This window comes from Macrobrachium nipponense, chromosome 24 (assembly GCF_015104395.2).
Source record: "Macrobrachium nipponense isolate FS-2020 chromosome 24, ASM1510439v2, whole genome shotgun sequence".
In the NCBI taxonomy this organism is placed as follows: Eukaryota; Metazoa; Arthropoda; class Malacostraca; order Decapoda; family Palaemonidae; genus Macrobrachium; species Macrobrachium nipponense.
Genome location: NC_061091.1, coordinates 18,977,124 through 19,004,119, shown reverse-complemented (window position 1 = coordinate 19,004,119; position 26,996 = coordinate 18,977,124). Strand labels below are relative to the sequence as shown.

At 38.6% G+C, this 26,996-nt stretch overlaps 2 protein-coding genes across 2 annotated transcripts in view; one reads left to right on the top strand and one right to left on the bottom strand.

The window, feature by feature from the left end:
• Positions 1–13,532, top strand: part of LOC135205498 (uncharacterized) — a 95,785-nt gene extending 82,253 nt beyond the window's left edge. Inside the window, exon 10 of the mRNA XM_064236222.1 lies at positions 7,919–13,532. Within this exon, the coding sequence (XP_064092292.1) occupies positions 7,919–8,041 (123 nt within the window). The 3' untranslated portion in view covers positions 8,042–13,532. The remainder of the gene's footprint in view (positions 1–7,918) is intronic.
• Positions 13,533–13,934: 402 nt separating this feature from the next.
• Positions 13,935–26,996, bottom strand: part of LOC135205497 (RNA-binding protein 28-like) — a 50,097-nt gene continuing 37,035 nt past the window's right edge. The window contains exons 9-11 of the mRNA XM_064236221.1: positions 21,422–21,551; positions 20,835–20,965; positions 13,935–16,150 (exon numbers count right to left, since the gene is read on the bottom strand). Of these exons, the coding sequence (XP_064092291.1) occupies positions 15,836–16,150; positions 20,835–20,965; positions 21,422–21,551 (576 nt within the window). The 3' untranslated portion in view covers positions 13,935–15,835. The remainder of the gene's footprint in view (positions 16,151–20,834; positions 20,966–21,421; positions 21,552–26,996) is intronic.

Sequence of the window (26,996 nt, the reverse complement as noted above, 5' to 3'; positions counted from 1 at the left end):
TATTAACATTTCTAAAAGGTTAAGAATGACAAAGGTGCTGTTAAGTGTAACTCAATGTTTACATTTCTGCTGGCCGCTCAACTACAAGTTGATGTCAATGATGTGGAATTATTCCATGAATAGGCTATATAGTATGAAGATATGCCAATAATATATAAGGTGAGAATGGTTTTATTACCTTTATTGTCAGTTAATATCATAATGTGAATCTGTTCATGCATTTGCTGGTTATCGGAACCGGACGAGGCTTATCCTACAACGGACAAGGCCTCGATGCTGCGATTCATACCAGTGATATAGATTGAGAAGTGGTCCAAGGAAAAACCCGTGATAGATTGAGAAGTGGTCCAAGGAAAAACCCGTGATTAACTGAATCCGTGATTGCTGATCCGCGACTAAGCGAGGCCCCACTGTATAAGCAATATGGTTGTTGGCATGGAAAATAAGATTGTTCAATATGCTAGTGATGCAACACTTGTGGGTGTAATAAAGTCTCCACATATGAGAAGTGAAGCTGCCCTCGACCTTAATTGGGACATGAACAAGATCAGGGAATGTAGTCAGTGGGATATGAGGCTGTACTCCAGTAAAATGAAAACACTATTGATTAGCAGATCTCGTACAGATTTCCCACCGCATCCTCCCAACTGAATTGATAAAATCAGTGCAACCTGTTTTAGGTCATTTCTGGGTTCGACCTATGTCGGCCGGTGAAATGGTCCTGTAGCACGCATTTCTAGGTATAAATAGATGCTAAATATACCAGAGAAAAAAGCTAAATGGAATGCTGAAGTTACTACCCTCAGCTCGAACACCATAGGGCATCGGTATAAGCACTGGGGCAAGTGGAGGCCACTATCACAGGTCTTCTGCCAATTAGAAGATTCCCTTCAAAGTCCCTCTCTAGGCAAGTGCCGTTACAAGGACTACTACATCTACCTTCCGCTCGCTACTACTACAACCCACGCCCGGTGGCTTTATTCCTGTATTTAGCGCATTGTTGTTCGCATGTGTCTCTCGCTGCTCTCCTTTTTTGTGTTTTGACGAAGCCATGTCTGCTACAGAGCTCCCAGCTTCTTCATCCAAGTTGAGTATTCCATTTTACGTTTTGGTATTTCGTGTGGTCACGATGTATCCCCTTTTTAGCCTTTTTTGGCCCCTTAGTTCTTGCGAACCGGGTTGACGATATTTTCATCCGCCATCTTGGGTGCATCATCAGACGCGTGCGTTCTTTCCCTTTGTTTGATTATGATTACATTTACTTCACTTTTAGTTTTTAACTGTTTTTACCGCTTTTTCCTATTTACCTGTGCATTTTCCTAGCTCCTGTCGTATCTGGAGTTCTGGTTTTACATTGTTTATCTATACGTCGTAGGCTCTAACTTGCTCCTAACGTCCTCTGGCTAGTTTGTCGCTCCGGGCGGAGACCAAAGCATCCCTGAAGTCCTGGGTGGGAGGATTCGGCAGGAACGCCAAGGCAGACTGTGCTCCCTTCTTTACCCGGGAGCTCCGGCTTCGACAGCTGTTCCTGCTTCAGTGGCGGATCCGATCATCGAGGGCATCTGTCTGGAGACACTACCCCTCCCGGAGGACCAGGAAGGCTTGTGTGACTTGGTCACAGAGGAGGTTGCGGCCATCAGCCTCCACCGCGAACTGATGGCCACCGAGGATCAGGAGGTAGGTAGGGAGGTAAGAGAGGCAGGTAGTCTCCCCTTTAGCCCCACTCCTTCTTCTTCCCCTTCTTTCCAGGGCTTCTCTACCAAGTCCGCCCCCACTTGGGATAGATCGGCCTCGGTCATCCCTAAGGTCAAGGCTTGGAAGACAAGATCCCTTCTAAAGGGATCCAAACCTGCTCCGGCAGACTCTATAAGGTCGCCTTCGGCCCCCAAGCCTTCCTCTTCCAAGGCTTCTCCCCCACCCAAGGGGTCGAGATCCAGGACCTCCAGAGCCAAGCCGATGGAGTCCGGGTTTGACCAGGAGGCCTTCGCAAATCTCCTGATGATGAAGATGAGGGAGGTAGTGGACACCAAACTTGAGTCGGTGTCCACTCGACTCACCTCAGGCCTGGAGACCTCGGGTCAGTTGATCCTATCTGTGACCCAGAGGATTCGAGCCCAGGAGGAATTAGTGTCTGGAATCCTCCAGTCCAGGACCACGGCACAGTCCGTGACTGTACCGGACGCATCAAAGCTGCCGCCATTCGAGAACAGCAATCCGTGGCGGTTAGCTCTGCACGCCCCATACTCAGATGGAAAACTGACGATCGAAGGTTGCGGAACCCGGCTGGTAGAAGACTTTGAGTTCTTCCTGGCAGGCCTTCAATTTCCATTTCCAGGCTATGCTAGACTAGCCAAAGATGCGCTAGTCAGGGTAGAGTAAGTCCCGAATGAGACTGTCATCTACCCTAGGGACCAAGCCCAGTCAGCATGGGTCCGCACCCTTACAGAATGGGACTGCGTCAACACAAAGTTGACGCCCTATAAAGGTTGCTTCACGATGTTTGTGGCCCCGCAAGGAGTTCCGACTCCTTGCACTTCGAAGGTGGCGGAGTTGACTCTACAAGCCGCGGTAGAGGACAAGCCTTTACCTCAATTAAAAGAGACAGAGGGTACCTCCTTGCTCTTCCCCGGCGATATAGAGTTTTGGACTGACGCTCCGGCTACGTTTACGGTGGGCAGGCTCGACCCGGAGTGTGCCTCCGCCCTGTTCACTGAACGTTTACCTATGATTCCGGACCCCTTGTCAAAGCAGAATTCAAAGCGAGATGCCGACTGAGTAGGTCGATTAACTCAGTCACCTCAGCGGAGTGGATTGCTACAACGTTCGCGGATGGGTCTCTCTTTCGAGTCCACACAAAGTCACCGTTACAGGCCTTCCAGTTGGACCTGTATGACTTTATAGTGGCTAGGCGAGCCTGCAGGAAGCATGTCTTCGCGAATGCTTCCATAAGCCACGAGCCAAACACTCATAAAGGCTTCAATTTGGGGCGCCAACCTTTTCCCTGAGGATGCGGTTAACGTCCTCAGTGAGGCAGCTAGAGCTAACCAGAACCTTCGTGTCCGTTGGGGACTTCCTTTCAAAAGGAAGTTTGAGACCCCCGGACCACAATCCAAACCTAGGAAGAGGCCGAGGAAATTCCAACCTTACCAGTCCTCTCATCCTCAGGCGGTTGTCCAGGCGGTCCCTGTCTCCCAGATCGGCAAGCCTTCAACATCCAAGGCTCAGCCACAGCAGCAGTTTGTCCTGGTTCAGAGTCCTCCGGCTCAACAATCTTCGACCTCAACAGCCTTAGTAGCCTCCCCAGCCTTCAATGCCTCTTTTGAGTCGCGAGGAGCATTTTGCGGCTACAATAGACATGCAGGGAGTAGCAGAGTCAGAGGTGCCTTCAGGCATAGAGGTGGCTCTAGGGGCAGAGGCTTCAGGGGAGGCAGAGGAGGTAAGACTGCAACCAACCAGTGAGACCCTGCAGGTGGGCGGGAGACTATATCTCTTTCTGGACCATTGGACCTTCAGTTCATGGGCCCACAGCATAGTATCGAAAGGTCTGGGGTGGAAATGGGAGAAAGGGCCCCCTCCACCAGTCAGCTTTCATCAGGCTCCAACAACAGACCTACTCGACTATGCCAAAGATCTCCTCCAAAAGAAGGCAATAAAGAAAGTCAATCGCCTGAAATTCCAAGGACGTCTGTTCAGTGTGCCAAAGAAGGACTCAGACAAACGAAGAGTGATTCTGGACCTGTCCCGTCTCAACTCATACATTCAATGCGACAAGTTCCGCATGCTGACCGTCTCGCAGGTGCGGACCTTACTTCCCTGTGGGGTCGCCACCAACTCTATAGATCTTACAGACGCTTACTATCATGTTCTGATAGCAAGAAAGTTCTCTCCATACCTAGGCTTCAAACTAGGAAAACAAGCTTACTCGTTCAGAGTCATGCCATTCGGGCTCAACATAGCGCCCAGAATATTCACCAAATTAGGAGAGTCAGTAGTGCAAGAACTAAGAGCCCAAGGGGTAATGTTAGTAGCTTACCTAGACGACTGGCTCATTTGGGCACCCAACGACAAGGAGTGTCGCAAAGCAACAGCCAAAGTAATAGAATTTCTGGAGTATCTGGGTTTCCAGATAAACAAAGAAAAGTCTCGCCTCATCCTGGCGTCCCGCTTTCAATGGTTGGGAATCCAATGGGACCTAAATTCGCAGAAACTATCTCTCCCGTCCAAGAAAGCCAGAGAGATAGTGAAAGCTACAAGACAGTTCCTCAAGAACAAAAAAGGCTTTTCGTCGTACCCAAGAGAGAATTCTAGGTTCGCTTCAGTTTGCCTCAATAACAGACTACCTGTTGAAAGCCAGACTGAAGGATATCAATCGAGTCTGGCGAAAGAGAGCCAACAACAAATTTAGAGACAAGGTCTCTCTAATTCCGCCGATATTGAAGAAAAGGCTCCGTCCGTGGACGGAACCCTGGAGCCTCTCCAAGTCAGTGCCACTGCAATTTCCCCCGCAGTCTCTGATAGTCCACACGGACGCCTCTCTGAGCGGTTGGGGGGGGCTACTCACAGTACAAGAAAGTTCAAGGAACATGGTCGAATATATTCCGCCAGTTCCACATCAATGTCCTAGAAGCAATGGCCATTTTTTTGACCTTGAAACGTCTGGCTCCAGTCAAAAACAGTCATGTAAGATTAGTCTCGGACAGTGCAGTGATAGATAGTTCATTGCATAAACAGAGGAGGCTCCAAGTCGAGCAAAGTAAATCATGTGATGATTGCGATTTTTTCGTTAGCGACGAAAAATCATTGGCACCTGTCAGCAACTCACCTGGCAGGAGTAAGAAATGTCATCGCAGACTCACTATCCAGAACGACTCAGTGGAGTGGTCCCTGGACATGAAGTCGTTCCATTGGATTTGCAATCAAATCCTGGGCCTTCAAGTAGACCTGTTCGCCATGGAGTCCAAACACAAACTTCAGTGTTATGTGGCTCCCAACCTGGACCCTCTAGCTCATGCCACGGATGCGATGTCCATAGACTGGAACAGTTGGCAGAAAATTTACCTATTTCCACCAGTAAACCTTCTGATGAAAGTCCTGCACAAACTCAGATCTTTCACAGGACAGGTGGCATTGGTTGCACCCAACTGGCCAAAGAGCAATTGGTTCCCTCTTCTACTTGAGTTGAATCTCCATCCCAGACGGATTCCCTGTCCAGAACTGACTCAGGTAGTACAAACTCAGACTGTGTCAGCTTCCTCAAGAATTCTAAATGCCCTAACTTTATGGACTTCATGAAGTTTGTGGCCCAAAAGGACGCTAGTATCGATCCACTAAACATCCTGTTCATAGAATTGGATAAAAGAGTCAACACTCAGACAGTATGATTCTGCAGTAAAGAAATTGGCCATCTTTCTAAAAGAATCAGATGCCCAAAAGATGACTACGAATCTGGCAATTTCATTCTTTAGAACCCTATTCGAGAAAGGTCTAGCTGCTAGTACCATTACTACAACCAAATCTGCCTTAAGGAAGATTTTTCAGCTTGGCTTTAGTATTGATTTGACAGATTCGTACTTCTCTTCTATCCCTCTAGCATGTGCCCGTCTGAGACCAGTGGACCGCCTTCATACAGTCTCCTGGTTCTTAAATGATGTACTTAAATTAGCCTCAGACACTGATAATGATTCATGCTCGTATATAACCCTTCTCAAAAAAACATTATTCTTAATGAGTCTGGCTTCAGGCGCCAGAATATCTGAAGTCGGCTCTCTCTAGAGACCCAAATCACGTTGATTTCCTTCCGTCGGGCGAAGTTCTACTATCCCCGGATCGGAAATTCTTGGCCAAGAATGAAGACCCACAAAACAGGTGGGCTCCGTGGAAGATTATACCTCTTACACAGGACGCATCATTGTGTCCTATTGTCACTCTAAAATCTTATCTGGCCAGAACTTCTGAAAAGTCCTCAGGTCCTCTTTTTATTAGAGAGAAAGGCAGAACCATTTCCTTAATAGGCATTAGACAACAAATCCTTTATTTTATTAAACAAGCCAATCCGGATTCAGTCCCTCACGTCCATGATATCCGAGCAGTGGCTACCTCAATTAACTATTTTCACAATATGAACTTCGAGGATCTGAAGACATATACGGGTTGGAAATCTCCGGCAGTATTTAAACGCCACTATCTCAAGAATTTAGAGGCCCTTAAATTTTCAGTAGTGGCTGCAGGGAGCATAGTCTCCCCTGAGATGACAGAGTCTTAGAACTCTATTTTCTGTTCCTTTATTCTGCTTAACCTTTTTCCCTTGATGCTCACTCCTTCCTACCTGCCTCGCTCGTAATCCCTACCAATCTTCCCCTCTGGTTCCCGGCTGGTTTGCTTGTCAATCCATTGCCGGACTTGTACATAGTGTATATGGCCCCTTTTTGTATGCCTTACCTGTTATTGTACATACTTGTATGTATCTGGTCATATTTGTTCCACCTGTCATACCATTGTATTAATTACTCTAGTATTAGTTATTAAAACTTAATTTTAAGAATACAGCTAGGTTTGCTTAATGTTAAGAATACAGCTAAGTTTGCTTGTTTCTTTACATTGGTTATTAAATTTAATCTTAAGAAAGCATTAAGTTTTATTGTTCCTTATATCTTTTGATTTGTATCTTCCAAGCTTGTATGGCCATTCTCTGATACTATTTCACCGGCCGACACAGGTCGAACCCAGAAAAGGGATTTTGACGAAGGAAAAATCTATTTCTTGGGGAAGACCTGTGTCGCCCGGTGAACCCATCCCTCTTTCTTTACCTGGTCCCCACCCTGTAGCCAGCCCAAGCTTGGGTGCGTAATCCAGGAATGAAGCCACTGGGCGTGGGTTGTAGTATTAGCGAGCGGAAGGTAGATGTAGTAGTCCTTGTAACAGCACTTGCCTAGAGAGGGACTTTGAAGGGACTCTTCTAATTGGCAGAAGACGTGATAGTGGCCTCCACTCGCCCCAGTGCTTATACCGACGCCCTATGGTGTTCGAGGTGAGGGTAGTAACTTCAGCACTCCATTTAGGTTTTCTTTTCTGGTATATTTAGCATCTATTTATACCTAGAAATGCATGCTACAGGACCATTTCACCAGGCGACACAGGTCTTCCCCCAGAAATAGATTTTTCCTTCGTCAAAATCCCTTTTTTTTTACATCCTAAACTAGAATACCGATCTTTGATGTGGTTTTCTGCTTCAGCCAGAGATTTATCTCTTTTAAATAGAGTGGTTCTTGCTGGTATGTTTCTGTTTCCTAATAATAGCATTTATGACTTGGACCATCGACGGATGGTCTTGCTCGTCACTTTTTCATAAATTTTATTTCCACAGAAATCTTTCACTTTCACAGTTAATCCGTGATCCGATTTATATGCCGAGAGCAAGATTGGCTGAGCACCAGCAACTACATACAGTAAATGTGGCTCACTGTCAAACCTCTCAGTTCCAGAGGTCTTTTATTCATCATACCACTGCACTGTGGAACAGCCTCCCAATGGATATCATGCAATTGGAAGTTGATAAGTTCAAGTGAAGGTGGAATACATTGCTACCTTAATACGATTCTCCTGACAATACAGTACTACTCTATTGCTACTATTCTCCTTGTATTTTAATACATTTTTGTCTATTAATTTATTTTTCTTTTTTAATAAGTGGGATCTCTGTATTTCCCTTTACTTCCTCTTATTTCTTCCTAATGAACACCATATGTTTTTGAAGCTTGAATTTAAAGTCAGTGGCCCTTGTGGGCATGTTCCATATAAATGGGTTTCATCCACGGAAGAATAATAATAGTAATGGGCCTTTATTGGTTGTTACTCTTAGTATTATTAGTGCTCCGTCAGTCATTTTCATTGAATATTTTTTTCAACAATTCATTTACAGATGCCAAGCGATAATGACCAGATGGCAGCTTCTATACAGGCCTTGGCACGAAGTGTCCACAGTACATCTGTTGACCTTTTTGGAGACCTACCCCGGCCTGGTCGCCCCCGTCAGCCACTTTAGGAGCCGCCTTTGGTAATGATGTAAATGTTCTACCTGCTCTAATCTGAAGAACTATCATGTGTGAATTGTGTAGCTGTGACCTTGTAACAGAAAATATGTTATAAAAAGTGAAAGATCATATTATAGACTTTGGCATGGTCTTGGATATTTTAAAACTATTATTAAATAAAGTCAGTTCATTACATGCTTCATATAAAATACAGTATAATCTGTAGTGATTTTACAGGAATGAGATTGTGAGACTGAAGGTTGTTCCCATGTGAATATCTTACATTGTTTGTAATGGATCCTAGAATGGTATTGGTATACTGTCCTATGTTCCAATTTGCTATAGTTAAGTTTTCAGACTGTTTATGAAAGTATGTTAAGTTTGTACATTGTACTAATGGTAGCTGCAAGTTGTAAGACAAGTTCAAACCATTAATGGAAATTTGATCCGTATGCTAAACTTATTCACTTGATTATTTGCTGGGAGAGATACGGTAGCAAAAATCTTAATACTAAAGCTACATTAGAAATTGCTAATTTTGAAATCTTTACAGAAATTGAGTTTGACAAATATTGTACTATAAGAACATTTATTACCTGCCAATAATTTAAGAGATTGTAAACTGAATATCCTTTATTGAGTTCATAAAACTTGCGGTTCATGACTTATAAAGGTTTTCCCTTATTTAAGCTTTCTACTGACAGCATGTGTTTCTAATTACAGTGGGCACTAATTTTATGTTATAATTAGTTACATGACATAGTGAATGTATGTTGTGCATAATATGCCTGCTTGTTTGTCAGTTCACAACCAACGTTTGAGAATAACCACAAATATAGCCCATTTCAGAATTTGTTAACAATTATGAGTGATTCTTTCATGTTTGATGAATTTATTGTGATGTCGTTGGATTAATTTTCAGGAGCGCTGAACTGTTTAAAGCTCATTGAAAATTATATAGATGCTGAAAATGTAAACAATTTATGGAGTAAGTGGAGCCGTTGATAGAAGACTTTTATACTCAATCTGTTAAAAGATATTTGTTCTGAAAATCAGATTTTTTCAGGTTATGTACCAGCAAGTGCATATCTTAAGCGCAAATGATATAGAGTAGCATGTACATTTTTAGTTGTTTAATGCAGAGCATAATATTTTTCAGCCGCAAATGTTAGTTATGTTTGCCAGTAATAGTACAGCAGTAGTTTCACAGTAGCAAAATATTTTTGTATGATTTTGAAACAATTTGTAATTCTAACTGTATCAAAGGTTGAGAATTTACATATATAAATACATAAAAATTATTACCACACCAAGGTACTGGAAAAGTGAACAGTGAACAATGGTAAATCAAGTGGACATAAATTATATACATAGAGAAAATGCACTACTCAGAATTGTCATTTAAAAAAAATGAAATGCAGTGCTCTCTCAGGTATCCACACAAATAGATTCAAGGTTGTGGCAGGAAGGGGTGTGATATAGATAAGTGTGATTTCCTCTGCTAAGCCTACCCTAAACTATAGCTTAACTGCAGTTCATTCATCCCACTCCATACAAATGTACACTCTAAAGCATAAAGAATTACCAGAAGGAAGAGGAATAAAGCATTGAGGTAAGATAAAGTCCAAAAAACACTTTTTGTACTTGCTGTGCAACTGAATATACTTCACTTTTGCAAGAAATAATGAACTTCTTTGACCATCATGATACCCAAACTATTGGTCAGTAATGCATAATCAGATATGCACAACCACACAGGCATTCAAAACAATATGCTAAAGTAACTGTAGATTGAATTATAATTGTATTAGACTTGTGCTTTACAGTACACGCACACTTAAATGAGAAACAGCAGACATAAAAGTTAATGTAACATCTGTGTGCTGCTGTGCTACACAAGCTGTTCAAGATTCCTGTCCATTTTCTTTAAGTTATTTTTAACCCATTTTCTGTTGTATGCACACACTACAGACCATGCTAGCTTAAACCAAGGAAGAATTTTTAAACATATTTTATATTATGTTGTAACGTAGAATTTTTGTAAACAAAACGTCTAATGTTTAGGCAGTTGTTTGTTAAATTAACAACATTTTTATACAATGCTGTATACAAAAGTTTACTTGAATGTCTCCCCAAGACTTATTATTATTAATAGGGCTTAGTTTTTCCAGACCTCTCCCTAAGACTTGCCACCATGTGCATACATTAAATAAGTTAAAACCAGTGAACAAAATTCAGCATTTTACATATTTTACTGTACAGTTTACTGTCTATTCCACCATAAAGTCCCTCCATGCATTGCTGTATGTTTAAGAATTGTAGGTTTTCTCAGGGTCAGTAACATCAGATACATAATAATAATATATACATGTGTAAAAACATGGAAAGAAAAGTTTTATAGCTGTGCATGCACATCTTTTGGTACCTTAGCAACACAAGGTAAATGACTATTACCCTTAACCTGTGGATATTGTCAAGCCAGTCAGCGCATGACAAATTAAGGCAATCAAACATCTGTTTAAGCAATTATTAGAACAGTAACTGTTCCCACACAGTATTCAGTGTTCACATCCTCTGCACAGTAATAACTCTCATGCTCACTTTGAGGGGTTTTGTTCATCTGAGCACATATAACTGCTTCACAGTACTAGGGATGCAGAAAAGGTGGATAAGTGAGAGATTACGGTATGTACCAAGTTCTTTCATCTTGTTTCTTATAAGACAGCATCAAAGATCTTGGTGGTCCCTAGTTTTATTTTAATTTTGTGGCATTTGTCGATAAATATACGTAAGGTCTAATATACTGGGTATAAACAGTCATCCCCAGTAACTTAACATAGTTCATGATATTCACTTGATTGTGGAATTGAACACACAGTCTTAATTGTTTAACCAACATCTGCCCTTTGCAACTCTACATGCATATACTAGTACATACACTTGAGAGCTGTTTGTTATTGTCATGTAAATAATTTTGTAAACAACTTTACTCTGGGTTACAGCTGTAAGACATGCAGTATTTGTACTATATTTTCAAGATTTTAAGCCATGATTTGAATGGTCTTGTTTTGAACAAGCATAACATGTTTGCTTCAAGATGCTAATTGAGCTTCCACACTGTAAGTGTTAAAATTTTAGTGATAGTTCTACTTTTAATTGTAATATTACCCTCAAGACACATTACATTTACGACATTACCGATTTTCTTTATTTTGATTTAATGAAGCTGATTTCACAGTTTAGTATAATATTCAAACAGTATTAAAGTTTTATTGCGAGCTGAAAACTTAGGGAGTGTTGTAATATTAAGAAATGGTATATCTTAAACTTTTTAATATGAGAGCACAATTCAGAAGTTATGCGTAGATTTCTGTTCTAATTTTATAGTTATAGAAAAGCAAGAATAGAAACTAAAGTATATTGGTTATCGGGTAAAGTTTGGCATTTTTTGAAATACGGTAGCACCTCAGCTAATTGGATTTCAATATTTAACAAAGTTTAGAATTAATGGTTTTCCTTAAGAAAATCAGATTTTGTAAGAAACAATGACATCCAATGTGTGCAAGGTATGCAAGGTAAACATGTGGAGCAAACCCAATTGATGTTGAACTGTGTATACATGAAGGTGAGTGGTTCCATTGTTGCCAGCTCTTGGTGTTTTCAAACTATCCTGTTTTTGCAAATAGACCATGATTTTGTTCATATACTTCCTTGTGCTGAACATTTTAAAACTGCACACATGGTTGGTACAAATGTTAAGTCACATTAAAACAAATGTGTAGTTCAGATTGCATCAAATGTGTGTGGTTCATTCTAACTCTACACAAAGTTCATCACAGTTTTTACGATCTTTTTCCATTTATTCAATTATTGCTTTTCACACATTACAATGAAGTTTCTTTTATGGGGGTATTGAAGAGCTGGCTGTCATCTTTTCATGTTGGGTTCGTCTTCTCCATTCTGCAAAGATGATATCTCCCTCTGGAATTCTTGTTTGTCTAGTGTTATTTGCATTTCTATGGTTTGAAACTCATGTAGCTTGGCTTCTAATTTCACTGTTGGTGACACCTCTCCTTTTTTGGAGATGTCCTTTCTGTCCTTTGATGGATGTTGGCTCTCACTGATGTGTCCTGCTTTTCAAATCTTCAAGTGCTTTTGCCTGTTTCCAATTTCTTGGTCTTGTAGTAGTGGGGATTTTTCTATAATTTACTTCAGAATCTTTGTTGCCCCAGGATTTCTTCCTCTCACATTGTCTGGCACCACAATATTTTTAAAGTGCGGGGTTGGATGTTTCCTTCTTGTCACAGAGTTGTTTTAGGGGCCCTGAAGTTCCCCATTAATTCATGGCTTGGCAATCTTTGTATAGAAGAGTGGAGAGAATGGAGGAAGATGCGAGATTATGATTTACGGGTTGTAATGAACATTGTTTGTTGTATAATAAAAATTTGTCATAATTAGACTGATTCACAGTTTAGGAAGGAAGAGAAGAGTTACTAAAGAGAAAAGGTGACAGATTAAAAAAGTCCAATTTTTGTAGATGGCAGACAGAGGCAAATTTGGAAATCTAAGTAACTTCTAATGTATCAGATACAAGAAAAGACATAGCCTTGGATAGTACATGCACCAAGCACCCGAGAGGTAAAGGCAGGTACTTCAAGATAAACATAATTGGTGAGGTTAAATAGTAGAGAAGAAATGCTCAATCCCTGAGGGTATTGGTCCTGGCCTAGGTTAGTATGTGAATGGATCAACTCATTTTTTTTTTTTTTTTTTTTTTCATCCTGTGATCAGGATTCTGAAATTCTAGTTTTGAGTTAAAAGAAGTCAAATTGCACTTGCCTTAGTACTTCAGAACAGGTAATGTTTTAGTCATACTTCATTACAAATTTTGATTTATCTCTAAAATGATCCAAGTTTCCAAAACTGCTTGAGATTTACCTATACCGTACACTCAGCAAGGTAAAGAAGTAATTTGAGTTATCCGGCTGTGTCACAAGGTAAGAGTAACAGAATTTTTGTGTGTGGGGATTTCACAGACTATCCCAAAACCATATTCCACATCATCTGGTAAGTTGAGGTGCTACTGAAGTTTTTCCTTGTGCCATGCAATCCTCCCTGTTAGTAGTTATATGCTAGAAGAAGTTTTTTAATTATACAAGACATTAGTTCTATTAACTTAAGTTTTTAATTTTTGATTATTGGGTCATGATGTGCCATTGTAGCTCAATTTATCTACTTACTTTCAAATATTGTGAAATTGTGTACTCAAATATTGTGGTTCATAGAAGACATACTCCCAAAATACATTGTAAGTCCCCTAAGTCTTTCACATAAAGGTAAATCAATAGTCAGTCAGTACAAATCTTTGTGAATTGGGTCACTTGAATAACTATCAGTATAATGCTATTTCATTCTTACCAATCCATTACTCTGCTTATTAAAGGAGGGAAGGCTCTTCAAAAATATGAAATTGTTTGATAAATAAAACATACAAAAAGTTTTCTTGACAGTTTTGTCATTTACACTTTTGATTCTTGAATGTCATTGTATTGTATTCATGTTTTGAGTTTTGTTTAACCCTGAAAATACAAGATTAAGTAGACTGGAAATATTGTTTTCAGTGATATGCAAAGGAATTGTTCCTGTGAAAATGCAAACCTTGTTTTACAGTAGGTATCAAGGTAGTTAAAGGTGGCAGGGTATTGCCCACATACCTTTTGGTAGCCAAATCACTTTTTCTTTGGTCATTGTTGAGTTAACATGTAACCTATGCTAATCTGATCATGGAACTTTACTCTGTACTTGTTAACCTGATTTATGCATTGGCAGTTTAGTGTATGAGGGATATTTGAATAACGGTTATTTATACAATTTCCTCTGTTGTGTGAAGTTGAGTCTACCAGAAAGACTTGAACAAATAATTTATGTAAGTTTCTGCAACATATTTTCTTTTAATGGAATTTTTCAACAAATCAAGTTTGAAGATCCATAACCATTATTATCGTTCATATAAACGACACACTTTTTATTTATATAAGTGTGCTTGTATATTAGAGAAACATCAAATGACACTCTCAAACTCTTCTTTTACAGGTAGAAATTGTTAGGACTGTCCAGAGCAGTGCGTGGATCCATTCTGCCCTCCTGCTCTCTCCTTTCTCAGTCTTCAGATTGATGATAAGGGGTGCTGCTCCTGAGTTTTCTCCTTGTGGTTATACTCTTGGGATTTCCTGGGTATTCTCTTCTGTTAAAGAAATGCTGTTTCTTTTGCAGTAGTTCCCAGAAAAGCTGTAAGGTAGTCACCAAAGTTCATGGCCAACTTTCAGCCAGATTCCCAAGAGGTTCGCTTTGCTTCCCTCCCTCACTGCTGGATCATCCAAGATGCCGATGATTCATGGAGATGAGGAGACATTGACAGATCATCAAACTAATGTAAAGTCAACAGTAATAACATCACAAAAAAAAAAAAAAAAAAAAATTTGCTGTAATTTTGACGTGAAGGGAAACTCCAGATAGTTCACATCTCACTGTAAAGATTACTCGGGAAGTGGCTGCCGGTCAACACAAGAGAGTGCAGGTAGAAGCAAAGTAACGAGGAAATTTGATGGAAGGCAGATAGGAGACATCATGGCTGAGGCTACCTGGACAAATAGAGCCCTCTTCTTAATGAGTATTGAGAAGGGATGTCGGGTCCAGTCTGAGGAAACTTATCACAGCAGAGCAAGATTGTGGTGAAGGCAGTCATGGCTCATGCCTCAAGAGGATTCTTGCTCCTTTACTGGAACATTCAGCAGTCCAATTCTGGTATGCATGCTTGAAACAAGGCAAAGTTTGAAATTCATTACCTTCAGTCTCAGTATATTCTCTTCTGAGCAAATGAATACTTCTGCTTGTATGGACATTGACAACCTGTTTCACAAGTCTGCTGCAGGGAACACTTCTGTCCCTACCAAGAAACACACACTAGATAGTCTAGATTCAAATTAGACATGAGTGAGTTGCAAGCCTGTCCAGATAGCTCTTGCCACATGAGCTGAGGCATATTAGTCACTATGAAAATAAAATCCTGAATAAATACAGCCCCAGCCAATGCTGGCTAGCTACACTCACAACCACTATGAACCATCAAGTATAAAATTACTAAGGAAAAGGGAAGTATTCAAAAGAAGATACATAATGAAACTGGTTGACAGAGGAAAAATGTTTGAAAAGTTATGCAATAAGAATGAACAAATACTTGCACATTTCTGAAGAAAAGTGATGCAATATTTGAGCCCAAAAGTTACATTACTGGAAAATGCTTCCAAATATAAAATCTCAAAAATAAATACCAAAATCAACTGGAAAGAAGTAAAGCATACATACATAAATAATACATATTTCATCAAGGATTAATCACATTTTGCTTGTTATACAATAAGTCCTTGGTTTAACATGCCTATTGGATGTACAGTAAATGAAACGGGTTGTTTGCCGCATAGAGAGTTCCCATTTCAAACAAGTGAATTCTACTGAATAGAAACCAAGACTAACCATGACTTTAAGATAAAAATTATTATATTACTAGGGAAAATAATGTAGAAAAATAATAAATAATCTTGCATTTTGGTAAAATTCACAAGAAAAATTACTGCACAACATTCTGAAGGAAAAACTATTTGATAAATTAGCCTTGCAAATACTTTTTGAACCTGAGAACTACGGTTCTCTAAATGAAAACCAGCCAAGATTAACACCTCTGTATATTATGAACTTTTGGCAAAGTGTAGGGTTTTGATAAGGAAGGCACACATACAAAACTACATCTAATCTTCATACCACTTTTTACTACTACTAGTTTCATTCTTTACAGCTAACATCTTTTGCTTGTACTGATTAACCATGTTATTAAAGGATTTTTCTTTCCTTAATTCTGATTTTAAATTTTTAGAAAGAGGCTTCTTCTTCCTCTTATTCTTTGTTTTTGTTGTTGTCGTCCCATCCTCTTTTGACTTCTTGGCAACTGGCTCCTCTTCTCTGTTGTCGAAGACTCTTAATCTTTTACGACCTTTTTGTCGGTCTAGGCGTTGCTTTCTAAGCTGCTTTCTTGTGATTTTACCACTGGCTCTGTTTTCTCGGACCTAAATATATAAAAATTTATGATTATAAATAAAATGCACCTTGAATATGTAATAAGGAAAACAAGAAATATTATTTTCCATATGGTGGACATTTTACTATATCTGGTTCACTTCAAGGTAGATTCTTGGGCGAGCCTATACCTACAAGGCATTTGTTTGGCGGCCTGTGATTGGTTGGTACCGGGAGGTGGCGGCTTGCTCATTGCCTCATATTTTCATCTGTAGCTTAGAAAACTAGCAATATTTTTACTCTGTTCCCCCATATTCACAAGGGATGGGTACCGGACACCCCCAGCCCCCTGCAAATTGAAACCCCTATAAAATGCTTAAAACTGCCTATTTTGTTAGTGAAAACAAGAGAAAAACTTATATGCTTATACCTGTTTATTTAAACAGTTTTAGCCCATTTTGCATTTCATGATGAAATAAAAAAAAACTAACTTTCTCATAGAAAAATAACGTGAATAGGCAAATTTTCTGCAAATAATGGGGGTACTATATGTTCCAGAGAGAAATCTGTGACTATGTGAGTACAGGAATCCGGGGGTTCACTGCATATTTCTTCATTAATCTCACGTTTTGCACCGAAGATAGTAAGTTTTGGTCATGCCATAAGATTTGGTATTAATTGCACAACTAAATCATGATTTCCTGAAATAAGATAAAACACAAAGGAATTACAATGAGTGAAAGTGAAGAGAGAATCACTTAATTCTTTATACCAGTCTTTACTTATTGAATTTTGTGTTAGTCATGTGATCAAGATAAAATAAAACATGTTTTCACACATTAAATTCACCCTGAATACACTGGTGCTTTCAGATTTTGGATGTGAAGAGAAAATGAAGAATACGTCTAATTAAGTTGCATCCAAACTTGAATCAGATTGACAGTAGTCCTCTAAGCGAGAGCTTTGAGGAGCCGTCGACAGTTGTCAATTAGTGATATGGAAAGTTTGCAGTTTCAACATTATTTACTGTATTTTTATGTCCTTAAATTTGCAGTAAATAAATGGATTGAATTCCAATTATGACTGTTAAATATTTTCACTCCAATATCATATATGTCCGTTGTCTGGACATATCCGATAAAAAAAAAAAATCAGATGGATGCATCTGGTATCGGACATCTAGGCGGGCAGCGGGAAATTAAGTTTAAGGAAGAATATGAAGTCCACGGACAGATTTTGCACTCTTCAATTCAACCTAAGCTTTAACCCTTAATGGACCAGGGTAATAAATCAATGTGCAGCACCCAAGGCTGGCCAATTTAAGAAAAAAACACCTCAATGGAAAGAAGACATGCCAATGAACATGGTGTAAGAAAAAAATTCTAAAAAATTTTCCCTATCTCTCACAAGAAGTTGAAAATGTCTATTTGCAATTCTTTGTGGGGGTTCTTTTACAAGTCGATCGTTAATCTTACAAAGTTATACATGATTTTTCTAACAAACAAATATATTTTATTTTGTAAAATTATAAATATAGCACACAACCTCTCAACAGATGAGAAATAAAATTAGTAACAAATTCTGAGCATATTTGTTGTCAAATATTTATGTAAATTTACCGAGAATGAAGATGCAATAACTTTTTTGGATTTATACGTTTTTTCTAGTAATTCTTTGCACTTTTCTTTGCAAAATTACACTTATAACTAACATACTATCATAAAATATAAGAACAAAAACCAACAGCAACCCCTTGGTATATTTATGAGCAAATTTACAAAAACACATCTTGTGAGACAGAGAGGCACTACATCCTACTTAGAAGTCAATAACCCAACCAAGTCTCTCATGAGCCGCCAAGTGGATTTTAGCAGTCTAATAGTTGCCATTAGTTAAATTTATGGGCTATAGAAGTAATGGCACCTCTTTCCCACCTGATTCCCCCAAAATCGATGGCCCATAATAGTTACCCACCATCGTCCACCCAAAACTTGTTATTGCAGCTCATGAGAGCATGTTCATCCATTTAGGGTTAATTGGGTTGGTTTCAGCATATTTCTTATTTACTTATATGAATATATTTTTAATCAAAAGAGATATTAGTGGAGCAATAAGCAACAAAGAGCTCAGGAAGATTGTTTTTCTTTTCAGGCTGAGTCAAGTCTGGAAGCAACATATTAAGACATACTCTTCACTTCCTCTTCACATATCACACATCTATAATCTGAAAGCACCAGAGTACTCAGGGTGAATTAATGTATGAAACAAGTTTTATTTTATCTTGATCGCATAAATGACAAAATTTGATCATTAAAAACAGGTATAAAGAATTAAATGCTCCTCTCTTCACTTTTACTAGTTGTAATTCCTTTGTGTTTTATATTTTTGATTTCAGGAAATCATGATTTAGTTTTACATTTAATACCGAATCCTATGGTATGACCAAAACTTTCCCATCTTGTACAAAGCGTGAGATAAATGAAGAAATATAAACAAATTGCTAATTTTCTAAGCTACAAATGAAAATCTGAGGCACTAAGCGAGCTGCTTACCTTATGGTACCAGCCAATCACAAGCTGCTAAACAAACGTCTCGTAGGCATAGGCTCACCCAAGAATCTACCTTAAGTAAACCAGCTATAATGCATGTAACAACACTACTTCTACAAAATGCATATAAAATGCCAAATTTTTACAATTAGTATTTTTCCTAAGTATGCAAACCATAGTTTTCATATATGGAGTACATACTACCGTTCTGTGCATGCACAGGACCAGTTGTGTACTGTTAAAACAAGGGCTGTATCCAGGTGGGGATAATCTACCTAATAAGCTAAGCATCCTGATTAACTATGCATCACCAAAAACAGCTAAAATTAAACACAGCAACACTTGTCTTTCCCTGCCATGTGTTAGCCATTAAAATGCATCTGCTCGAAAGCTCAGAGTTGACATCAGAAACAGCTGTATCAACAGTCACAAGTCTGGAGATTGTTCATATGAATGCAACTTCTTAGAATACTACTAGCTTGAGCATTGTTGTTCAAGCTTCAGTGGAAGTATATGAACCTGAGTGGAAATGCAAGTGGGACATCTGGAAAGTGTGAATTATATGTTTACAAGTTGTTTCATGATTATTGCTATCTTCCTTTTCTTTCTCTTCTAGGTTTCAAAATATTATTCACCACAGCTATCCCATCACAAATTAGAAACAGACACAATATGAGCTGGTAATGTAATCAGGGCCCGTATTTATCAAAGCTTGCAAATCCTTAAGAGTACTCTTAAATCATTAAAACACTCTTAAAGTTATGAAAATTCTTAAGAGAATTTTACGAAGCCTCTTACGCGCTATGAGTACTCATATCTCAGGCCAAGATTTAAGAGTGGTGGAGGGGTCTCCTAAGTACTTAGGAGTTTCACATAGCGGTAGTCACAAACTGTAAACATGGCAGACGAACAAGAACTCCTCGTTCGCCGCCCGAGGAATTTTCGTCCAAGACTGGATATATTTGATGTGTATGACGACAGTGAGTTTAAAAAAAAATATAGAGTTGATCAAAGTGGCCTCATGAATGTGACTGACTTGATCAGAGAGGCGATTGCCAACCGCACAGAGAGGTTTTCTGCGGTTTCTAACATATCAGTCTCTCTCTCTCTCTCTCTCAAAATTAATGGATTAATTAATTTGATCACATACATTGGCGCAGGATTAGACACGAAGGGTCAAGAATGGAATGAAAATGATAGTACTAGTGCTTCACCTCTTTCATGTCATTTATATATATATATATATATATATACTATATATATATATATATATATATATATATCTATATATATATTATCTATCTATATATCTATATCTAACTTATCTATCTATCTATCTATCTATCTATCTATCTATCTATATCTATCTATCTATCTATCTATCTCTCTCTCTCTATCTATCTATCCATCTATCTCTATCTATCCATCTATCTCTATCTATCTCTCTATCTCTATCTATCTATCTATCTCTATATATCTATCTATATCTATCTATCTATCTATCTATCTATCTATCTATCTATCTATCTATCTATCTATCTATCTCTACTTTTGAATTCAACAATAATATACAGATCACAAGGTTAATATCATAATTAATGAATATATTGAATTTTTATAATACTTTTTTTATTATAATGCGAAAATCGTATATTCATGGATTGTAGCACTATATTTTCCGCTATTGTTAGCGAGATCTTCGCTTAAAAGTTTCTCCTAAACATACCGTTTTTCATAGCTAAGAGATTCTCTCAGAGCGTTGATAAAACACTCTTAGAAGTTCCTCTTAACTATGAGTGATTGAGAGACTTAAGAGAGAATATTTATGAGATGTCATAGGAGCAATGATAAATACGGGCCCAGGTCTGTAGTGGTAATCTCAACAAACTTCCAATTAAAAAAAAAAAAAAACTTTAATAAGGCCAACTCATGAGTTACAAAAGAATCCAAAATCATGCAGACCTTTGAGGTCAGGAGTAATGTAATCACATCGTGGGTTTGTATAGTATTAGCAAAATTACAATTCTTTAGCATGATTTCAATGGAAGACCAAAATTGGCAAATCAAACATGAGTAGGCTGAATAAACTTCCAAAATACACTGAAGCTGCATCAAATTCAATAAAAATAAAATACATTTTATTCATAAGATCAGCAGTGATGAGCATATTTAAGTATGTACATACCTTAGGTCCTATATTGGTTGGTAGAGCGTTCTTAACCCCAGCTGAAGGATCAGATTTAGAACCCATGTAAGACACGTCATTTGTCCATTCCTCTTTGCCTGTTGAGTTCTCAACATCCTGGCTTTTCTTTCCTATTGGTAAATTAGTATGAATCAAAAAACAGAAAAAATAAAACCTATATTATGAAAAGTTTCCATGCAATGCAAAATGTGGCTACAAATACAAACCTTATACACTTTTGTGCTTTAATAATGAATATTCAAAAAACTTTCCGAGTCTTGATTGTCTTCCATAAGACACTGACTTTTGGTCAATCAAAAATAATTACTTATAAGGAAAACCTATTTGTGTAGAATCTTCAAGTTTGATATAATGAACACAGAGGTACTAAAAAAAAAAATCATAATTTCCAGCACCTTGCAGCAATTATATAAATATAATATATATATATGGATGTATGTATGTATATATAATATATATATATATATATATATATATATATATATATATATATATATATATATATATATATATATATATATATATATATATATATATATATATATGTATATATATATAGTATTTACCTTTTAGTTCTGAATTTTTCATGTTCTTTCCTTTATTAAAGGCAGCATTTTTCTCTCTGCTTTTTGCTAACCTTTTCTCACGAGCTTGAATAATTTCCCGATTTTCCATGGAAAATTCAATGATTGGTCTCTGAAAAAAGAACAGAAAACAAATGATTTACTCTAAGAATTCTACAGGTAATATAAATTTTCATAATAAAATTTATTATTTGGATACGTGCCTACTGTCAAGTTAGCTTATATCTACATGCTGATAGGCAAGTCAGCTTTCAAACAAAAGATCAAATAGCTGCCTGGATAACTGTCTAATACACCTCTTCTCCACCAGGTGTGTTGCGAATGTTTTAGCTCTTGTAAGAATTCTCCTTAACCCACTGAGTTGTGCGGAGGTTGGGTGGGGTCTACTTTATCAGTAGGTATTTATCCAAATAAAAAATTTTATTATGAAAATTTATATTATTTGGGATGAATCTTACCTACTGTTAAAGTTACCCAATTCCCACATTAAGAAGAGGATGGTGGTTAAGGCACCAAGATAAAATCCACTCAGCCAATCAAGCTAAAGTTTTCTTGCAGGGAACACAAAACATTCTTACCTGATCTGGAACCCTTTCAGGCAGCAAAGCTCTCATACCTGTGCAGTGAAGAGCAGCCTTTGCCTGGGTCCAAGAGTCCTATAAAATGAGTCACTAAAAATAAATTTGTGCCTTTATGATAAGCCCCTGTACAACATGTGAACCTTCATGCTCCCCAAAATATTAAAACCTTGGATTTAAAACAGAGCATAAGGGATTGCTCTTTCTTTGGTTCAGAAAGACTACCCGCTACTAGTAGTGGACTAAGGGGTTTACTGTTTTCAAACATGATTCTGCATACTTACGACAGTGAGCAGGCAAAACCAAATGCACTTCTACTACATCGCATTAATCCCGTCCTTGAGCAACAAATTGTCATAACACTCAACAAAGTTGCAACAACTCTCACATTATGCATATTTACCTTTAATAAAAGTAAAAGGTATGGAGCTAGTTCTCATGTACTAGCCTAATGAAATATGTCACAGAGACCCTCGTGTCTTTTTACAGAGACATTCTAGGTTTCTAAAATCGCAAAAGAAAAGGTTAACTTTGCCTTTTCCAGGCTTAACCGTTGACAATGCCATTCTATGATTCCTAAAACCATGAAACAAAAAGTAAACTTAACCTCCTCCAGGCCTAACCACTGACAAAAACAGGTAGGTTTTCTAAAACTATAAAACAAAAGGTTAACTTTGCCTCTTCCAAGCTTAACCTTTGCCAATGACATCTAGGTTTTCTAAAACTACAAAAAAAAGATTAACTTTGCCTCTTCCAGGCTTAACCTTTGACAAAGGTGTTCTAGGTTTCTAAAATTACAAAACAAAAAAATAACTGCCTTTTCCAGGCTTAACCTATGTAAGTGTCTCTTCTTCTTCCCCACCCAAGAGGTTAAATTGGAATTCTTACAGTTCTCTGACTAACTTAGCCTTAACATCACTCTCAAGGAGAATGCTTGCAATATATTTACTCTTTTAACTGCCAATAGTGCTAAATAAAGGGAGGTTTCATAGTTAATAATTCAATGGAACTCATTCCAGAGGCTCAAAAGAATCCACAGATAAAATGTAGACCTGTGTCTAAATTCCAGAGAAAGACTGATACCGAGTTGAGGGGGCTTCAATCTCAACTGATCTCAACAGCTTAAGGTGTTAATCATAAGCCAGGTCTAATAGTACATGGCACAATACCAAGGAAGTATGGAACGATAATGCCGAAAGTAGACAGCGAAAAAGTCTCACTATACTAAAAAAGCAGAGAAACTTTGATGTCTACAAGGTTCCAGGTGCTGAAAATTCCTCAAGATGGCACCCTGAACAATACACAAAATGGTGCATCAGACACAATGCCATGGTTGTTTTCCACCTGATTAAAGACAGAACCCATGATGCCTTTGAAAATCCCTTAATTGGGAGGGGACATTCAAGTATCTCCTAGCAGTTAATGTGAAATGCTGAAGTTAGTGGAAGGTCGTGGAATTCTGTAGTTTGAGTCAATTTCCCCTTAAGAGAAGAATATGAGACATATCTACCCAAAGAGCTGGAAATGTAAAAAATCATTGCTCTGAGGCTACTAGGGCTCAACAGGAGTCTTCAACTTGAAAGTACATAACAAGGGAAGGCCTATGGGTCTGAATCAGGGTAAACTTAAAGAAACACATCCACTGGTTGTGCCTGTTCATCTGCAAGCTAACAGTAAGTACATTTTAGTGCTCCTCAAATCCCACAGCAACTGACAAACTTGCGGATGTAATAGCCACTATATAGGTAGTTTTCTTTCCAAATCCCCCATTCGCCAAAAACACTGACCTTCTGCAGAATGAATGATCAAACCAATACCATGTTCATTTCACTCAAAGAAGCAAACTTTCCACTATGACTTTGTATCTGACTAGGGATAAACGTGGTAGGCATCTTCAATGATACTTCCACTACTCTGACATCTAGTAAGTTTTATCGTGTGTAGTGTTGACCAATCTATGTTGTATGTAAGTATAACAACACCAGTCAAAATTCTTTGTTTCATATTACACAAGAGAGAAAAAACAAAACCTGGATGTAAGTTTAAGTATAAAATGGTCGGTCAACTCTTGGTTACATAGTCCCTCCTACAGAACCTCGTGACACTGAAGGTCCACAATTACCTACAAGTTTATAATGATCATTAGCTGTAAGTCATAATCTCTTATGCTGAGAATGCACTGTAATTGAACCTGATTATTCTGACAAAATCCCCAATGAGGGCCATGTTTCCTAAAGGCCTGTCTACACTAGTAGGCATGCCCGTTGGGCACTTCCAGCTGTTTATATTTTCTCTAACTTCTGAAGAAGAGTTACCATACAATCGCATTGTTGGCTCCCTACTTGGTCAGTCAGTACAGTGGAACGGGTTATGGGAAGTGTTTGCCCGTTGTGCAGTGCCTGCTAGCGTGGACAGGACCTTACAAAGAAAGCCCTTACCACTTAGGACGCTTCCTTCAGGGCTAAAATTCTTCAAGAAGCAAGTGCTTATTTGTCTTCTGACAGACAAGTCTGCAAATTTTAAGCATCATCCCCATACCACTTGATAAGAATGAGGAGGAGTTGAGGAATCTGACTGAAAATCATAATGCACGGAGACTCGGCCAGGTGAAGCAACGGATCCTTGGCATTTAGAATACTGTCAACAAAGTTGGCCAACTTGAACCAGTGACTCAGTAGAAAAGATTTCTTGCTCCTAAAAATCGACACCATCCACCTATGGGGAACAAATTCCCTGTGAATACTTATAGAGGTGGTGTACATGAGCCCAAAGCGCCTTGAACAGCAATGCTTCTTCTAGGAATACACCTCGAAGGAACTTGCATGACTGAGGATGTATTGGTATGAGAAAAATGTCTCCTGCACGTCCACCAAAACATCTGATCATGCTTTTGGAAAGTATAACTAAGACCATGCTGGAAAAACCAAAAAGCATGGGGAGAGACACTTTAGTTATATAGTCTCAATGTGTCCGACAATGGCCACCAATCTCCAGTTGCTTATGGAGCTAGGAAAAGTCAAGAGGTGAAATTCCAGCGAATTACTGCCTGGTCCATTCAATTCTTTCTAATTTTTAAACTCCTACTAAAGAATGAGAGACTCCTGCTGGAGAGGACAAAGGAACAGCTATGGGAGACTAAACCAGTGGAGGATAAACTAAAAGGAATCATAACTCTCCTTCACTGCCTCCACCACGTAAAGTTCTGCTCTTAAGTCTCCCCAAGCATGCTAGGAGGCTTGCAATTGGCCATCTAACAGAACCTAAGAGCTGAACTTATCCCCGAAATGTATAAAACAAGACTTGTACCAATATACTAAGAAAAATTTCACTAAAAGATAAAAACTTCAACTACCAAACTGAGACTCCAGTTCAGCATGTCCAAAGCACTTGTCAATCTCGAATCTGTCTCTTTACAGGAAATAGAATAGAACACTGATACTTCAACCAATGAAGGTTTAAGTGCCAATTAAGCGCCTGTATCGTGAGAGGCAGTGCTCTGCGACTTCATAAAATTAGAAGACAAGCCCCTGCAGACCTAAAGGGAGCTTTGTCTGCCCGAGTACGAGAAAACTTACAAAACATGCTCTTATTGAAGGAGAAAGACTTGGTTCTCTTCTCCAGTTACTTATAGGGTGCCGAAATACTTGAAGACAAGCGATGCCTGTTCTCTATGTAGCCTCTTTCCTCAACTAAATGAGGATACAGCGAAGCACAATACTCCAGCGAATGCCAATCAAACTGAAGGAGATCCTCCAATTCAAACTCTTCTTCTGCCAGAGGACAACAGGAGGTGACAGCAGCCGAGTACCTGGATTGCATCCACAACTCGATGAAAGGGAGATGGAAACACAGTCTGAAGCAACTCAGCTGAGTCCACACAAGTCAGCTAAGTGAAAAAAAAAAGGTGCCGAAAGAAAATGGGAAATGTTGGGAGGCAGGGGGAAGAGGAGTTACAACAACTCTCTTGCCTCGTCCAAAAGCAAGTCATAGTTGAGAGCATTCCCATACGACACATCCTTAGAAAGCTATGTAGCTAGAAGAGTATCTAGCTTGGAAACAACATGATACTGTAACCATGAAAGATTTGGAAAGAGAAACATTAATAGAGGCAGAAGTAAGAATTTACCAATAGCTGAAGAAAAGGCATTGTAAAGAACAAAAAGGTGCATTTTGATGAAGAAAGAGGAATTGGCTAGCAGACAAGATTTAGAATGAGCAAAAGATGAAGAGGTTAGTAAAACAATTGACTGAGTCAACATAACATCAGAAATCAGAACAAGTTAAACTTGCTATAGACACATTATTTTAATAAAACTGTCTATATGTACTTATACAATTTGTCCTATCACTGCTAACAACCTCGTACTAGGTGCTGACGATGGCAGAAGTCGCATATGCAGCTAAGACTAATATTTACCAAACCATCTGTTGGCTAATGCATTATACAAGACTATGAGTGTGAAAAATGGAGAGGTAGGTGACAGAGGAAAAGCCTGGACTGAGTGTGGATAAATACAGACGAAGGCCCAGGAGAAAGGGGGGAAATGACAGATTGATAACCTAACCTAACAAATTGCTTTTGTAATCTATCTGCTTCCCTTGTCTTCCTATATAAACGAACTTAATCAGAAGGTCCTTCAAAAATCCCTACTTACTCACATCCATTCTGAAGATCACACTTCACATCATTGCAGTCGGTGTGTATCCCCTAAAAAATCAACATCCTGCTAATACAGCAATCATTCCAACAGAACCTGATGTTCTTAACCTTGATTCCAGTGGAGGCATCCTAGGAAAAATAAATGTACAGTACCATGATTGCAGCAAACAGTTATAAAATACCAACAGCGCCTATACATGTTGGCAGCAAGGAGAATTCTGACAAGAGATAAAGATTAAAGACAGCTGGTGGAGAACAAGTGTACTAGACATTCATCTGGGCAGTCATTTGATCTCGTGTTTGAATGCCGACTCACCTA